Source organism: Hemitrygon akajei, chromosome 2 (assembly GCF_048418815.1).
Source record: "Hemitrygon akajei chromosome 2, sHemAka1.3, whole genome shotgun sequence".
Taxonomy (NCBI): domain Eukaryota; kingdom Metazoa; phylum Chordata; class Chondrichthyes; order Myliobatiformes; family Dasyatidae; genus Hemitrygon; species Hemitrygon akajei.
The window spans coordinates 2,222,918-2,241,702 of NC_133125.1; the positions used below are offsets into that span (position 1 = coordinate 2,222,918).

An 18,785-nucleotide genomic window follows, 5' to 3' on the forward strand; every position below is an offset into this window, starting at 1 on the left:
GGGATCTTATTGAAACGTATAACATTCTAAAGGGATTGGACAGGCTAGATGCAGGAAGATTGTTTCTGATGTTGGGAAAGTCCAGAACGAGGGGTCACAGTTTAAGGATAAAGGGGCAGCCTTTTAGGACCGAGATGAGGAAAAACTTCTTCACACAGAGAGTGGCGAATCTGGAATTCTCTGCCACAGGAAACAGTTGAGGCCGGTTCATTGGCTATATTTAAGAGGAAGTTAGATATGGCCCTTGTGCCTAAAGGGATGAGGGGGTATGGAGAGAAAGCAGGTACAGGGTTCTGAGTTGGATGATCAGCCATGATCATACTGAATGGCAGTGCAGGCTGAATGGCCTACTCCTGCACCTATTTTCTATGTTTCTATGAGCTGTGGGTGACAGCACAGTCATGGGTGTACAGAGAGTAAAGGAGGGGGCTTAGGACACAGCGCTGAGGGGCAGAGGTGAGGGCACCCATTTCTATGTCCTGCTTTTGATCTGATAGGAAGTCCAGGATCCAGCTACACAAGGCAGGGTGAAGACCGAGGTCTCTGAGCTTCTTGTTGAGCTGTAGGTAATTACGGTGTTGAGTGCTGAACCGTTAGTCCAAGAACAGCATTCTCACATAAGCATCCCTCCTTTCCAAGTGTGTAAGGACAGTGTGTAGAGCTGTGGCTATTGTGTCATCTGTCGAACGGTTGTGTCAGTAGCAAATTGTAGGGAGTCCAGTGTGGGTGGTAGCAAGCTGCAGATGTAATCCTTGTCCAGCCTCTCAAAGCATTTGCTTATTATTGAGGTGAGTGCGACAGGATGCCAGTCGTTCAGACATGTTACCTTGGTCTCATTAGGCACAGCAATAATGGTGGATGTTTTGAAGCAGGAGCGTAGTCTACACTGGGAGAAGGAGAGATTCAAAATGTCTGTAACACAGCTGTCAGTTGTGCTGCGCACTTCCTGAGTTCCCACTCTGGGATGCCGTCCGGTCCCGCAGCCTCATTGGAAACACCTGCTTACTTCAGCCTCAGAGATGACCAAGCTGCAGGTCGCATCAGCAGCTCTCTTCAGGGGCTCAGTGTTGGCAACATCTCAGCTTCAACAACCTTCAATTTTTTTTAAAGTTTTTTAAACTTTTTTAAATAATATGAGAGGAAACCAGAGCACCCAGAGGCAACCTGCATGGTCCCATGTAAAACCTACAAACTCCTTACAGATAGCAGTGGGATTTGAACTCTGGCTGCTAGTACTGAAGTGTTACACTAACTGCTATGCTACTGTGCCCACCTCATTAAGGTAATAGTGATTTATTTTACTTTATTATTCCTTCTCCCATAATTCACGAAATATTTCTGTTTTGAATGAAGTCATTGACTAAGCTTCCATAGCTCTTTGGGCTTGAGTTTCAGTTGACCTTCCTTGCTTTCAACCTGTGGAGTCCTTTAGGATTCTATAAGTTTTGATGTACACTGGCAGAGAGTCGCTTTCTGTGGGCTGAAGAAAATTGCAGTTTTCTTCTTAAATTACTACTTTTGAACTATTTTTGCTGCAATCTGCTACATGGTAACTTCCTCTTACAACAAGACCACGAAATTACATTGATGACTTTCAGATCTCATGACCAATTGAATACAGAGCAGTTAAGCGTGGTGCATTTTAGGTCAACACCATGACCGGAAACACAGCAGGAGAGGCAGAATTCAAGCTAGCTGAAGTGTAGAGGGATGTGACCTCCTCTAGTCAGCATCGTGTTGGCGAACGTGCAGTCGCTGGAAAATCAGATTGACCATCTCAGTAAGGCTGATGTATTGGAGGCAGATGAGGCAGATCTCACTTGATTGTTGCACTGAGAATTGGTTATCAGCAGATACACCAGATAGCAGCAATCCAACCAGAAGGTTTTATGATTTTCAGAATGGATTGAACTGCGAAATCTTGTAAGGAAAAAGGTGGCATCAATTCTCTTTGGTGTTCAGGCACGGGGTAATGTTGACCTCTTGTTCCCCTGACTTAGAACACCTAATGATCAAATGTAGATCATTCTATTTGCCTCAGGAGCTCTCGCCCATGATCCTGACCACAGATTGTAAGCGAGCACTCGCAAAACTGCACGATGTCATCTGCAGGCAAGAAACAGCATTTCACATTATAGTCAGTGAGTTGAGGAACCAGGCCTTTTTGAGGAAAACCTTGCCCAATTTTCACCAGCATGTAAGCAGTTGCACCAAAGGTCCCAGCACAAAAATCCACTGCTACACTGTGATAAGGAATGCCTATTGTTCCTTCCCAAGACTGCATTTTGGCAAGCCGTGTCACTTGGCTGTACTCCTGCTACCTGCATACAGACAGAGCCTAAAGAGAAATGCTCCAGAGATAAAGACAACTCAGAGGTGGTCGCAGGAGGCTGAGGAATGGTTACAGGTTTGCCTTGAGTCAATGGACTGGGCCGTGTTCAAGAGCTCATCTGAGGTCTTGAATGGCTACACTAGGGTTGTAACAGACTTTATTAAAACAGCTGTGTCCCCACAATATCGTTCAAGGTTTACCCCAATCAGAAACCCTGGGTGAACCATGAAATCCAAAATCTGCTGAGAGCCAGATCAGACGTATTCAAGTCTGGAGATGTAGAATACTACAAGAGGTGCAGGATCTCCCATCTCACGGGTGATGGGAAGTGGAGATTCCAGACTAGACTGGAATCAATGAAGGATGCTCTACAGCTATGATAGGGTTTGAATGCCATCACCTCCTACAAAGCTAAATCGAGCGACATGGGGGACAGCAGAGCTTCGCTTCTTGATGAACTCAGTGCCTTCCAGTCTCGATTTAACCACCAGAACAGGGAGGAACCATCGTGCTTCCCCATGTTTCCTGATGATCCTTTGGTCTCAGTATTGGAAGATGGCATGAGGGCTGCCTACAAGAGAGTGAATCCAAGGAAATCATCCAGTCCAGACGGAGTACCTGACCAACTGGCTGCTGTGTTCACAGATATCTTCATCCTCTCTCTCCAGTAATGTGTGTACCCATCTGCTATGCCCATGAAAAGTGGCAACCTGCCTCAGTGGCTATTGCCCAGTGGCATTCACAGTGATGAAATGTTTTGAGAGGCTGGTGTAAAAACATCTGCTCCTATCTCAGTGGACCTGTTCCAATTTGCATACTGAAGCACTAGGTCCACAGCAGATACCATTTTATTGGCTCTTCACACAACTATGGAACATTTGGAGAGCAAAGATACATACATCAGGATGTGCTTTATCAATTACAGCTCAGCATTTAAACCATCATCCCCTCAAAACTCCAAGACCTGGACCTCAATATCCCCTTGTGCAATTTGATCCTAGATTTCCTCACTTGATAGGTTCTGATTGGCAATAACATCTCCTCTACAATCTCCATCACCACAGGGATGTGATCTTAGCTCCCTGTTTTATTCGCTTTACACCTATGACTATGTGGCTAAGTACAGCTCCAATGCCATATTAAAGTTTGCTGATGACACCACTGTTGTGGGCTGTATCAAAGGTGGTGATGAATCAGCATACGGAAGGAAGATTGAATATTTGGCTGAGTCGTGCAATAACAACAACCTCTCAATGTCAGTAAGACCTGGGAGCTGATAGTAGACTTCAGGAGAGGGAAACCAGAGGTCCATGAGCCAGTAATGATCAGAAGATCAGTGATGAAGAGGGTCAATAACTTTAAATTCTTGGGTGTCACTATCTCAGACGACCTGTCCTGGACACTTCATATAAATGCAATTGCAAAGAAAATACTACAGCATCTCTACTTCCTCAGGCATCTGCAGAGGTTTGACATGTCATCAAAAACCTTGACAAACTTCTTCCAGTGTGTGGTGGAAAGTGTGCTGACTGACTGAATTATGGCCTGGTATGGGAACATTAATGCCTTTGGACGAAAAGTCCTACAAAATATAGTGGATCCAGCCCAGTACATCACAGGTAAAACACTCCCGACCATTGAGTACATCTACATGAAACGTTGCTGTAGAAAAGCAGCATCCATCATCAGAGATCCTCACCACCCAGTCCATGCTCGTTTCTCGCTGCTGCCATCATGTAGAAGGTACAAGGGTTTCAGGACTCCACCACCACCAGGCTCAAGAACAGTTACCATCAGGCTCTTGAACAAAAGGGATAACTACACTCATTCTACTTACACTGTTCCCACAAATTTAAGGACTCTTTATCTTGTTATTTCATGCACTCGTTATTTATTGCTTTTTATTTATATTTGCATTCTCACAGTTTGTTGTCTTCTATCTTCTTGATCTTTCCATTGATCCTGTTTACGGTTACAATTCTAAAGATTTGCTGAGTCAGGCAGGAAAAGTATCTCAGATTTGTATGTGGTGCCATGTATATACTCTGATAAATTTTACTTTGAACTCTTAACTCTTGGAAGTTCAGTCCCGTACAGTGTGGGGAAGGCTGACCCACAGTGCAAGCATATTCTGCTTTGGTGACAAGATCTAAAGTGTGCTCCGGGAGATGTGTCACTAAGATCCTGCATAGCAAAAATAAGACCAAACTACTGGAATATTTCTGCAATAAAGACACACATACATTACTGTTCTTAACATGCAGGTGAAATATTATATTGATTTTTCAGTGAAACTGAAATCCCTTTAAACATCTACACATATCCTGTCCACCTAAAAAAAAATCATAGTGGATAACTTCACATTTTTCCCATGTGAGATGGAGAGCTGGAAGACAGGCAGATGGGATTCTGAAAGTGTGGTTGTTAATGATCTGGTGAAAATCTTTATGGAAAGGTCATGAACATGGATTTATTGAAAGGAAATGTTTAAGCATATTGAGGGCAACAAATCAAAAGATAAAGTATTAGGCTGAGCTGAGGTTAACAAACGATGAGGGTAAGGATTAATGCTGATGCCCAGAAGCAAAGGGACATAGCAGGATGAGTGAGTAAATAGTAAAAAAAAATAGACAAAAGATGAGAGACGTAACTGTGGAGTGTTTAAATTGATACCAATGGAGTAGGGGAACAGGTTGGTGTAATGTGTTGATAAGATAGTTTCAGTGTGACAAATGTAATAAAGTGTATCAATTTCAATTCTAAGCTTTGAGAAGCTTAAGTGGTCAACTAAGAGAGTGGATTGATACTATATCCATCCTCCAGGGAGACCCGACGGCTGCTGGAGAGAGTCGTGTATCAGCCAGGTTATTCTGAAAGCATCGCATCAGTTGCACGCTGGTACCTCCTCCGACATCTGTGGGCCAAAAATGATGACACACTTATTACGGTAAGACTAAACTATGTTAAATCAATGAATTGCATGAAGATTCAAAGTCCTGAGGAATTCCAGAGCTGCTGAATTATTTTTTAAGTGTGCTCATGGGCATAATGTGGACAAAATCAAATTATAGATAGATGCTTTATTGATCCCAAAGGAAATGACAGTGTCACGGTAGCATTACAAGTGCACAGATATAGAAATGTTAGAAGAGAAGAAAGAAAGAATAAAAAAAAGTTTCCTTGAAAATAAGATGCACAAGATTTCCAGGTTCACAGTGCAAGAATTATCATAATTATACAGTAATGGGTGCACAAGAAGTGATGGTATTATTGCACATGATAACTGCAATAACAGGGTGTGGTAAACAGAGGTTAATAGCACTCTAATAGGAGGGGGTCATCACTTCCCCGGCTATACCATCAACATCAATAGTAACAGGAAGCAGTGCAGGCTTGATCTTCCTGAAGTCCATCTTCATCTCCTTTGTCTTACTGATGTTGATCTGCAGATGATTCAGCTTGCACCATTTGACAAAGACCTCCATCAGGGCCCTGTATTCATCCTCCCGTCCTCTCTTTATACACCCAATTATATATACATATCAAGATGTTGCGAGCAGCTGTGAAAATGTATTTTAGCCTGATGTTAGTTGTAGCATTTTGGGCTATACAAGAAAAATAATAAATTTACTTTGCTTAGTAGCATTTCTTATTTTAATTAGCATTGTTTCTCCTCTAAAACTTATTTGTCTATCATTTCAAAAGGTTTCAAAGGTACATTTAATGTCAGAAATGTGTACAATATACATCCTGGAATTCTTCATCTTCTCAAACATCCACAAAAACAGGAGTGCCCCACAGAATGAATGACAGTTAAATGTCAGAACCCCAAAGCCCCCGCAACTCCCCCCCAAGCATAAGCAGCAGGAAAGCAACAACCGCCCCCCCAAACCAGCAAAAAAGCAACAACCGTCCCCCAAACCAGCAAAAAAGCAACGACCCCTCCACACCAGCAAAAAAGCAGCGACCGCCCCCACACCAGCAAAAAAGCAACGACTGCCCCCCCACACCAGCAAAAAAGCAACGACTGCCCCCCACACCAGCAAAAAAACGACTGCCCCCCCACACCAGCAGAAAAGCAACGACTGCCCCCCCACACCAGCAAAAAAGCAACGACTGCCCCCCACCAGCAAAAAAGCAACGACCCCCCACACCAGCAAAAAAATGACTGCCCCCCCACACCAGCAAAAAAGCAACGACTGCCCCCCACACCAGCAAAAAAGCAACGACTGCCCCCCACACCAGCAAAAAAGCAACGACTGCCCCCCCACACCAGCAGAAAAGCAACGACTGCCCCCCCACACCAGCAAAAAAGCAACGACTGCCCCCCACCAGCAAAAAAGCAACGACCCCCCACACCAGCAAAAAAATGACTGCCCCCCCACACCAGCAAAAAAGCAACGACTGCCCCCCACACCAGCAAAAAAGCAACGACTGCCCCCCACACCAGCAAAAAAGCAACGACTGCCCCCCACACCAGCAAAAAAGCAACGACTGCCCCCCCACACCAGCAAAAAAGCAACGACTGCCCCCCACACCAGCAAAAAAGCAACGACTGCCCCCCCACACCAGCAAAAAAGCAACGACTGCCCCCCACACCAGCAAAAAAGCAATGACTGCCCCCCACACCAGCAAAAAAGCAACGACTGCCCCCCCACACCAGCAAAAAAGCAATGACTGCCCCCCACACCAGCAAAAAAGCAACGACTGCCCCCCCACACCAGCAAAAAAGCAACGACTGCCCCCCACACCAGCAAAAAAGCAACGACTGCCCCCCACACCAGCAAAAAAGCAACGACTGCCCCCCACACCAGCGAAAAAGCAATGACTGCCCCCCCACACCAGCAAAAAAACGACTGTCCCCCACACCAGCAAAAAAACGACTGTCCCCCACACCAGCAAAAAAACGACTGTCCCCCCACATCAGCAAAAAAACGACTGTCCCCCCACACCAGCAAAAAAGCAACGACTGTCCCCCACACCAGCAAAAAAACGACTGTCCCCCACACCAGCAAAAAAACGACTGTCCCCCCACACCAGCAAAAAAACGACTGTCCCCCACACCAGCAAAAAAACGACTGTCCCCCCACACCAGCAAAAAAACGACTGTCCCCCCACACCAGCAAAAAAACGACTGTCCCCCCACACCAGCAAAAAACAATGACTCCCCCCACACCAGCAAAAAAACGACTGTCCCCCACACCAGCAAAAAAACGACTGTCCCCCCACACCAGCAAAAAAACGACTGTCCCCCACACCAGCAAAAAAACGACTGTCCCCCCACACCAGCAAAAAAATGACTGTCCCCCCACACCAGCAAAAAACAATGACTCCCCCCACACCAGCAAAAAAACGACTGTCCCCCACACCAGCAAAAAAACGACTGTCCCCCACACCAGCAAAAAAGCAACGACTGTCCCCCACACCAGCAAAAAAACGACTGTCCCCCACACTAGCAAAAAAATGACTGTCCCCCCACACCAGCAAAAAAACGACTGTCCCCCACACCAGCAAAAAAACGACTGTCCCCCCACACCAGCAAAAAAACGACTGTCCCCCCACACCAGCAAAAAAACGACTGTCCCCCACACCAGCAAAAAAACGACTGTCCCCCCACACCAGCAAAAAAACGACTGTCCCCCCACACCAGCAAAAAAACGACTGTCCCCCCACACCAGCAAAAAAACGACTGTCCCCCACACCAGCAAAAAAACGACTGTCCCCCCACACCAGCAAAAAAACGACTGTCCCCCACACCAGCAAAAAAACGACTGTCCCCCCACACCAGCAAAAAAACGACTGTCCCCCACACCAGCAAAAAAACGACTGTCCCCCCACACCAGCAAAAAAACGACTGTCCCCCCACACCAGCAAAAAACAATGACTCCCCCCACACCAGCAAAAAAACGACTGTCCCCCACACCAGCAAAAAAACGACTGTCCCCCCACACCAGCAAAAAAACGACTGTCCCCCACACCAGCAAAAAAACGACTGTCCCCCCACACCAGCAAAAAAACGACTGTCCCCCCACACCAGCAAAAAAGCAACGACTGTCCCCCACACCAGCAAAAAAACGACTGTCCCCCACACTAGCAAAAAAACGACTGTCCCCCCACACCAGCAAAAAAACGACTGTCCCCCACACCAGCAAAAAAACGACTGTCCCCCCACACCAGCAAAAAAACGACTGTCCCCCCACACCAGCAAAAAAACGACTGTCCCCCACACCAGCAAAAAAACGACTGTCCCCCCACACCAGCAAAAAAACGACTGTCCCCCCACACCAGCAAAAAAACGACTGTCCCCCCACACCAGCAAAAAAACGACTGTCCCCCCACACCAGCAAAAAAACGACTGTCCCCCCACACCAGCAAAAAAATGACTGTCCCCCACACCAGCAAAAAAACGACTGTCCCCCCACACCAGCAAAAAAACGACTGTCCCCCACACCAGCAAAAAAACGACTGTCCCCCCACACCAGCAAAAAAACGACTGTCCTCCACACCAGCAAAAAAACGACTGTCCTCCACACCAGCAAAAAAACGACTGTCCCCCCACACCAGCAAAAAAACGACTGTCCCCCACACCAGCAAAAAAACGACTGTCCCCCCACACCAGCAAAAAAACGACTGTCCCCCACACCAGCAAAAAAACGACTGTCCCCCCACACCAGCAAAAAAACGACTGTCCCCCCACACCAGCAAAAAAACGACTGTCCCCCCACACCAGCAAAAAAACGACTGTCCCCCACACCAGCAAAAAAACGACTGTCCCCCACACCAGCAAAAAAACAACTGTCCCCCCACACCAGCAAAAAACAATGACTCCCCCAACGAGCACTCAAGTGTGCAGCAAAGCATTAATAAAGACACAGACTTGCAGTACCCCAAGACTACTCGTTAACCTGTTAATTTGACATACCACAAGTTCTCTCTCTCTCTCCCTCTATTAAGGGAGAAAGAGGTGTCTCTTTTTCACAGTTATGTCACGGAGACATAACAAAGCAACTCACTGATTTATGATGTTAAAAGTCTGTTGTGTTGCTTTTTCCGAGCTCTGTGCCCAAAGAACTCGTGTCTCTGGGCGCACAGCCAGCAGCCAGCTTGCTGTATTCGATCTTCATCTTCCATGACACACCAACTTTCTGCAGCTGCCCACATCTCGAGTCCACCCGCTTCCAGAGCCGTGAAATCCCGGAACCCAGTCTTCCGGCACGCTAGTCTTCTAGGCCATGTCCTTGGTATATCCAATAGCGGCCAGTCGTGAGACCCCGAGAACGGGTCCCACTCTCGCAAAGAACCAAAGTCAGCGTGTAACTCCAGGTCAGGGTCTTCAAAAGAACCCTGAAAGGGAAAAATAGAGATATTGAAGATAGAAATAGAGCTTTTTTTTTGAAGATGCAAGCAAAGGAGTCACTGTTAGGAAATTTAAAAGAGCAGTGGAGGTAATAGAAAATAGGGGCAGGAGTAGGCCATTCGGCCCTTCGAATTAAAAGATGTATTTCAATGGGTTGAAAGTGGTCTTCGTTTAATATCTTAAGATCTCCAAGTTCACTTTCATACCTCACTTTCAAACCTATTATGCTGATTTGATTCCTTAAGGTTGTTATAGTGGGGGCGGGGGGCATTGTGGGGGGGGATTGGTAGTGGTGAGAAGCTCCCACTACCTATTAAAAGCTCCAAATGGCATGTGTCTCAGAGCGTCTGAGAACCAAGTTTGGCTCCTGGCCTTCAGGTCTGTTGTCTCATCATTATAGATTGTGACCGCAGTCTGCGTCCTGTCTTGGCCAGTGTACGTTGTCTGTGACTGCAGTCTGCACCCTGTCTTGGCCAGTGTACGTTGTGTGTGACCGCGGTCTGTGTCCTGTCTTGGCTGGTGTACTTTGTGTGTGACCGCGGTCTGTGTCCTGTCTCGGCCGGTGTACATTGTGTGTGACCGCAGTCTGCGCCCTGTCCCGGCCGGTGTACGTTGTGTGTGACCGCAGTGTGCATCCTGTCTCAGCCGGTGTACGTTGTCTGTGACCGCAGTCTGCACCCTGTCTTGGCCGGTGTCCGCAATGACCGCAGTCTGCATCCTGTCTCGGCTGGTGTACGTTGTGTGTGACCGCGGTCTGCGTCCTGTCTCGGCCAGTATTATGTCACGTGCGACCACAATAATGTCATAGATTTATCTGATAAATTTTATGTTTATGAAGCATAGAAAGATCAAACGTTTGGTCAAAATAACCTGTTCTAAATGAATTTATTGCGCTTGCAGGTTTTACTTCAGAATGCACAACTGAAAGGGGATTCCAGAGTCGAAGAACTGTACCAGAAGCTTAATGAGTCATCATAATCATTAAATTGGAACAAAGATCTGACCATGAATGTGTGAACAGTAAACTGTAACACGGGGGATGTGGCTTTTGGCTGCTAACATTACTTGGATGTCTGACATTCTAACCGCAGTACCTATGGCTGGCTGGCTTTTCCTGAAGCAATACCCCTCCCCTTGCTCAGTGCACCTTGGATATCTATGTAAAAAAAATCATGTATCATCTGGATCAATACTTTCTCTTCTATGCAATCATTGTATTGTCCTGTGTTTTACATTTGAATATTTTTCATGGTCAAGGAGTATGCCAATTTTTTTATTTGAAGATTATTATAACTTGACAATGAAGGTGTAATGTGTGATTACAGTGAAACAATCATGTTTGACCATTTGCTGCACAGTTCATTACAGCACAGCAAGCTATGCATTCATTACTTCCTACTGAAAGTTACAATTAAAAATTATATTTAACTTCATGCTTATCATTAAATTCACCATTCTGATGTTCTCAATTATTTTTAACAAATATTGCTTCATCTTTTGCACCAAATGTATTCAAACATCTCATTTGTTACTGGATTATTGAAGTGAAGTTTTAATGCTGTGTCTGCACAGGAACTGTTTAAAAAATGCAAACTGGAGCTGGCGCTGGAAATTTGGAATTAAAACTAATCATGAAGCATCTGTGTACAGAGAAATTGTTAATGGCTGATGAGATTCTATATCCAGAATTACTGCTCATGATACGCACATCTGTGCTGCTGGTGGCTGCAATGGATGCAGAGAGCCTATAGGTTTGGCCCTGTCCTTGTGCATCTTTAAATTCAGTTAATGGGTGAAATGCTGGTAGATAAGATCCTCTCTCCAGAATCACTGCCCGCGGTAGTCTATATACCTGTGCAGTTGGCTGGCTGCAATGGATGCAGAGTGCCTGCTTTGGCCCTCTGCATCTTTAAATTCAGTGCCATGGGCCCACCGAGGAATGTTTTGCAGAAGCCTCACCTTCAAAATTCCCAGACAAGCTTACAAAGCTGGGCTGCTTTGCTAATTGAAATGTGTTGTAAAAGCTGTTCAAATTGAAGATATTGAAACACTGAAAACAAAACAAATACAAGTAATTTCAAAAACTAAATCAAAGCAATTTTTTTTTTCACCTAGAACTATCTGGTCTCAGATTCTGCACTGTTAGACTTTCTGAAGGAACAAGAATAGATGCAACACCATCTGTCAATTTGGCAAGTCAACATTGAAAATTTGCAGCCAACCTCTCCTTCCTCTGAGCAGTAGCTGTTGCAGTTAGAGCTACCAGCATCGCATTAAGAGTTGCAGTTGAAAGCTATGGAGGAATCATGACTGTCAGCAGATGTCAGAGTGGATGGGTAATCATAGCACAAACAAGAGAAAATCTGCAGATGCCGGAAATCCAAGCAACATTTACAAAATGCTGGAGGAACTAAACAGACTCATCTATTTGTCTCCAGTCCAGCTGAAGGGTCTCACCCCAAAACATCGACTGTACTCCTTTCCATAGATGCCTGAACTGTTGAGTTCCTCCAGCATTTTGTGTGGGGAATCATATCAGTCAGTTTGCAATAGAAATGACAAATAATAACTTGATTGAGCTTTTTTAAACTTCTATTTATGTAAAATATGAATCAACAAAGGATATCAGAGTGGGTGATGGGGGAATGTTATAACAGTCTAAAATAATTGGAATACAATCAAAATCCTACCTTCTCAGCAAGTTGAAGACTATAGCTTTCCAACACTTGCCTGAGCAAAACAGCACATAAAGATAAAGGGCAGGAATCCACAAAAGAGCAGGAACACAATGTTATGAGCAAGAAAAGTTTGGATAGGTAGGAGATTGGGAGAGGTACGGAAGGGCTATGGTCCGGGAGCAGGTCAATGGGACTAGGCAGACTAATGGTTCGCCACAGACTGGATGGGCTAAAGGGCTGTAATTCTTTGTGAAGATAGTGCGGACATTTAACAACATGTAATTTTCTTAAAATAATCAAAGGCAAATGAGTGTTAATGATCTGTTTTAGGATGCATATCTTTGTTAGGTACAATATTGACAAAATAAATGACATCAACAGAGCCTAGGAAAATATCTGTACTTTATTCTGAAGTATAATGTTACACATTTGTTTTTATGATAAAACGAATCAGGTGCTATCATCAAGATGTATTCAGCTGTTAGCTAAATTAAAATTAATAAAATAATTTAAATATGCCGTACAATTGATTCCCACAGTAGTTAATAACTAAATCAAAATATAAATGCACTTGGACTTGCAATATAACTACATTTAGCTGCCTTAATTTTAGTAGTTTATATAAATACCAGATACAAAACTATAAATCTTTGGTTAACTATATACAAATGATGTTTTGATGGACAGTTCTAGTTTGTACATAAGGTTATGAAACAAGCACGGTGTCAAAGATATAAAATTTAAGCAGTACTGGAAATGCTTGATGGTCAACCAGCAGGTGTGAAGTGTGAAAAAGCCGTTGTTTCTGGTTAATCTTCAGGAGGATAATGTTTTCTGTTTTTTCAAAAAAGAGAAAAGAGATGAGAAGGAAGATGGCGAGGGAAGTTCTGTGACACAGTGAGAAAGGAGAGGAGATATGATAAACTGTGCTTGATAAAACAGAAAACGGTATAAAATGGATTTGAAAGGTGATCATTAAAGTAGCAGTATCATTTAAAATTGTTGAATCTGGACGTCTGTACTGTGTTTGGATTCAAGAAGAGGTGCTGACTTTCAATTTTCTATTGACCATTCTTGGAACAATACAGGATTCAATGTTGGGGTGGGACAGGGAATTAAAACCCAGAAACTTGAATATAGGTAGTCTTCAAAACAGGCATCTTATTCATAAATGTTCTCTTCAATTTAGAGGGGGATATGCATGAGCAGTCAATACAGTACACTAGATTGAAATAAACAGTCACTTTCACCTGAACACAGGGATATATGATAGTTGGAGGGAGCAAGTGAAAGAGCAGATGTTTATGGTGATTAAAAATGAAAATGTATTAAAGTTTAAATTGCTCGGCATCCAAATCATGATTTCACGTGGTCTGTACACACCAGCTGTGTGGTGAAAAAGGCACAACAGTGCCTCTTTCACCTCAGACAGTTGAAGTTTGGTATGGGCCCCCAAATCCTCAGGGCTTTCTACAGGGGCACTATTGAGAGCATCCTGACTGGCTGCATCACTGACTGGTATGGGAACTGTACCTCCTTTAACCACAAGACTCTGCAGAGAGTGGTGCGGACAGCCCAGCGCATCTGTAGTTGTGAACTTCCCATGATTCAGGACATTTACAAGGACAGGTGTGTAAAAAGGGCCCATAGGTTCATTGGGGACCCGAGTCACCCCAATCACAATCTATTCCAGCTGCTACCATCCGGGAAGCAGTACTGCAGCATAAAAGCCAGGACCAACAGGCTCCGGGACAACTTCTTCAACCAGGCTATCAGACTGATTAACACACGCTGATTTGAGTGTATTTTTATGTTACATTGACTGGTCTATTTATTATAAATTACTATGATTGCACATTTAGATGGAGACGTAACATTAAGGTTTTTACTCATGTACGTAATGAATGTAAGAAATAAAGTAAATTCAATTCAATAGATTTTTGATTTAAATATAACCATATAACAATTACAGCATGGATACAGGCCATCTTGGCCCTTCTAGTCCGTGCCCGAACGCTTACTCTCACCTAGTCCCACCTACCTGCACTCAGCCCATAACCTTCCATTCCTTTCCTGTCCATATACCTATCCAATTTTTTTAAATGACAAAATCAAACCTGCCTCTACCACTTCTACTGGAAGCTCGTTCCACACAGCTACCACTCTTGAGTAAAGAAGTTCCCCCTCGTGTTACCCCTAAACTTTTGCCCTTTAACTCTCAACTCATGTCCTCTTGTTTGAATCTCCCTTACTCAATGGAAAAAGCTTATCTATGTCAACTCTATCTACCCCCTCATAATTTTAAAATACCTCTATCAAGTCCCCCCTCAACCTTCTACACTCCAAAGAATAAAGACCTAACCTGTTCAACCTTTCTCTGTAACTTAGGTGCTTAAACCCAGGTAACATTCTAATAAATCTCCTCTGTACTCTCTAATTTGTTGAAATATTTCCTATAATTTGGTGACCAGAACTGTACAAATGGGGTACCAATGGATTTTTTTCTGACATTGTCCTGTTTCATTCTGGGTACCATTAAGATTAAAGGATAAATTAGACAGTGTTTCATAATTATTTCATTATTATATGTGGACAGAGTTGCAGTGTCTTTAATTATACAGTTCATTACTGTTCACCAAAGCAACAGATAAGTTTTCAAAAGCAGGGTTTAATGTCATTAGAAATATCTTGAATTAGTTGGACAATGACAAACTGAGAATTTTCTGAGGCAAATTATCTTTCTTTTGTTGTCATGTGGAATGTAGCTATATATTAGAGAAAACTAACTGAAACATGTAATTCCAAAAGAGATTTATTATTCATTTTAGAGCTGCATAATCTACCTGGATTATTAATTTCAAACTATTTCACTGTTGGAACAAGAAGGAATATAAAACCCAGACTATATGGTGTGTAAATAAAAAGCTTCAATCGTTTGCTGGTTACAGATATCAATCAGATCCTACAGAATTTTATGGATAGCGTTTAAGATCAATTATCTGTCGTCGGATTTGTTTTAAGCCTTTCTGAACCTTTTCTTTGTCCAGTTTTATCTTCCTGTCACTGATTTTATTCAACGAATTGATTGATTCCTTAATAGATTGAAATCCTGTTAAAGAAAATTTGGATTTCAGAAATTAATATAATCTAAAATGCAATTTAATTATTCATAGACATAATTATAAGTAATATATACCATATCTGCATTCAACTTACAGAAGGTAATAAAATAACTTTAAAAAATACATTTTGTTCCCACTTAACATAGATTTGAAAGAAAACTATATTATGAACTTGTTACTTTTCTGAACATTAATTTCTAAGGTCATACTATAATTAAATTACGTCACCATTGTAGAATTAAAATGTGATAAAAATTTGTTTTGTTTTGTCACTGCTGTGAAATACCAGAGCAGAAGTTCATTTTCACTTCAGTCACTGAGGCACAGTCAAATCTTGTCATCTGGGGCTGGGTATGCTCTGAAAGTCAAACCTGGATTTGCTTTGGAAATTAAAGGCTTGCAACTAGATCTGGTGTCGGGTAGGAACACTGCTATCTGAAATGGAGCTTCAGCACACGAGCAAATATTACTTTAAATTAGTTTGTGTTAGTTGAATGTTTCTCCTTGCTTTGTTTTCATTGATAGTTCGTGTGTTTTAAATTATTTCTTACAGCTTAAACGTATTTAAGTGTATTAATTAATTAATTAATTTGGTTAGTTGTATAAAATGTGCGTTTTGTATTTGAAGGTTGACAAGGTGCTTACAGTTAACATGTCAATTTTATAAGGACACTTGTGGAAGAGAGGATCCCCACAAAATCGTTTTCCCCAACCAGAAGTCATGGATGAGCCATGAGGTCTGCAATTTGCTGAGTGCCAAATCCTCTCACGCAATGTTAGGAAAACCAGGATCTGATTCCTAAAAAAAGGAGCTGATTATTGACAATCGGAGGTCCATGAGCTTGGCCTTCTCGGGAGATTAGAAGTGGGGAAGATCAGGAACTTTAAGTTCCTTGGTGTTATCATTTCATCCTGACCCGAGCACGTAAGTGGCATTGTGAAGAAGGTATGGCAGCGCCTCTACTTAGAAGTTTGCAAAGATTTTGCATGCCATCTAAAACTTTGAGAAACTTCTACAGATGCATGGTGGAGAGTATGCTGACTGGCTGCGATGGTATGGAATCACCAATACCTTTGAAAGAAAAAACCTACAAAAAATAATGGTCATCCCAATCCAACACAGGTAAAGCCCTCCCACCACTGACCAAATCTAAAAGCAGCACTTTTGCAGGAAAGCAGCATCCATCATCAGGGACCCCCATCATCCAGGCCATGCTCTCTTCTCACTGCTGCTATCAGGAAGAAGGTACTGAAGCCTCAGAATCCACACCACCAGGTTCAGGAACAGTTATTACCCCTCAACCATCAGGCTCTTGAACTGAAGAGAATAACTTCATTCACCCCATCACTAAGCTGTTCCCACAACCTATGGACTCACTTTCAAGGACTTTACATCTCATGTTCTCAATATTATTTACTACTTAGCTATTATTATTTTGCTTATTTTTGTATTTGCACAATTAATTGACTTGCACATTGGTTGCTTGTCCACAAATGTGTGAAAATCTGTGGATGCTGGAATTCCAGTGCAACGCACACAAAGTGTTGGAGAAACTCAGCAGGCCAGGCAGCGTCTATGGAAAAGAGTATACAGTCGATGTTTTGGGATGAGACCCGAGATCCAGCATTTTGTGTGGGTTGCTTGGCCATCTTTGTGTGTAGTTTTTCAGTGATTCTGTTGCATTTCTTTATATTTACTGTGAATGTTGCAAAAAATGAATCTCAGGGCATATTAGTACTTTGATAATAAATTTACTTCTTTACTTTGAATATAACTTTAAGTTAATGTTTTAGTAAAAGTTTCTTTTTATAACACTTGAATGACAATTACACTGTATAAATTCAGACTAAACACTGGAGCAGGTTCTGGCATCGTACAAAATGTCCTGTTGGGCATCCCCAGATTGCTTACATTTTCTTCTACATTGAAAAAGTTACAAGTGGTGTGAATTGATATGTCACATCAAGAGCATCATGGCATCATATAGTTCAATTGACAGTGGTATTATTGAAGTACACACTATGTTAACTCTACATTGAAATCTTAACATCTTCATAGATCCACTCCTTAGAATTTTAGATTTTCAGGAATCACCAGAGTTCAAACTCCTTCCATTAATCCATTGTTCTGGCATCTGAACTGGCTTAAATGGGAATAACCACTCACCTTCCTGATATCCGGTTTCAATGGGAATTAACCACTCACCTTCCTGATATCCAATGTCAATGGGAATAATCACTCACCTTCCCGATAATCACTCTTTATGCTTTCTATTTCAAGCCAGATATTCTTCTCCACTTTGGCAAGTTTTTCATTAATCTTTGTGTCAGAGTATTTCTTCCTGTTGAGTTCAATATCCAAACTTTGCCTGTCTTCTAATTTTTCTAGTCTCACTGAGATGTGATTAAGTTTCTCGAATATTTTCTTCTCTACAAGTTCCTACAGAAACAAAAAAATAAATTAAATCCTTTTTAAAGCAGTTTATTCCTCCATCTCTCCACAAATGATATTTGAGTTCAATCTGTGACAAAAACTGGCATGTTTTTCCTTCTCTGCATTTTTTTATGAATCTTCTCTGAATGCTTCTGTCAGGGGATGTTAACCAAGTATTATACTATAAATCTGTTAATAAAATATAGTTAAAATTGGAAGTGAGTTTCTCATTGTATTGAGTTTCTGTGTAAAGTCTGTTTTCAAACCTCTCGATCTCCCTTTCATTTTCTCCTTTGACCATCAAAACCCACTGTCATGTTTCCTCACATCCCCAATCCAGATGTCCAGGACGAAGGGTCTCTGCACAAACGTCGAAATATTGACTGTTTATTCCTTTGCTTGACCAGCTGAGTTCCTCCAGCATCTTGTGTCTGTTACTCTGGATTTCCGTTATCTGCAGAATCTCTTCAAGTCTAGTCAAGTCAACTTTTATTGTCATTTCAACCATAACTGCTGGTACAGTGCATAGTAAAAATGAGACGTTTTTCAGGACCATGGTGTTACATGACACAGTACAAAAAAACTAGATTGAACTACGTAATAAAAAAAACAGAGAAAGCGATACTACAGACCTACACTGGACTGCATAAAGTGCACAAAAACAGTGCAAGCATTACAATAAATAATAAACAGAACAGTAGGGCAAGGTGTCAGTCCAGGCTTCAGGTATTATGGAGTCTGATAGCTTGGGGGAAGAAACTGTTATATAGTCTGGTTGTGAGAGCCCGAATGCTTCGGAGCCTTTTCCCAGACAGCAGGAGGGAGAAGAGATTGAATGAGGGGTGCATGGGGTCCTTCATAA

General features: G+C 42.6%; 2 protein-coding genes across 7 annotated transcripts in view; one reads left to right on the plus strand and one right to left on the minus strand.

The window, feature by feature from the left end:
* skic3 (SKI3 subunit of superkiller complex) overlaps positions 1–11,330 on the plus strand; it is a 183,377-nt gene extending 172,047 nt beyond the window's left edge. Inside the window, exons 40-41 of the mRNA XM_073066275.1 lie at positions 5,156–5,279; positions 10,590–11,330. Of these exons, the coding sequence (XP_072922376.1) occupies positions 5,156–5,279; positions 10,590–10,667 (202 nt within the window). The 3' untranslated portion in view covers positions 10,668–11,330. The remainder of the gene's footprint in view (positions 1–5,155; positions 5,280–10,589) is intronic.
* The window catches only part of fam81b (family with sequence similarity 81 member B), a 36,863-nt gene continuing 27,217 nt past the window's right edge, over positions 9,140–18,785 (minus strand). For 2 of the 6 annotated variants that reach the window (XM_073066287.1, XM_073066298.1), the window contains exons 8-9: positions 17,734–17,929; positions 13,065–15,476 (exon numbers count right to left, since the gene is read on the minus strand). In XM_073066287.1, the coding sequence (XP_072922388.1) occupies positions 15,340–15,476; positions 17,734–17,929 (333 nt within the window). In that variant the 3' untranslated portion in view covers positions 13,065–15,339. Of the gene's footprint in view, positions 9,677–11,621; positions 11,740–12,758; positions 15,477–17,733; positions 17,930–18,785 lie in introns of those variants that run through there. The other 4 variants (XM_073066318.1, XM_073066335.1, XM_073066327.1 and 1 more) reach the window with 4 other exon arrangements.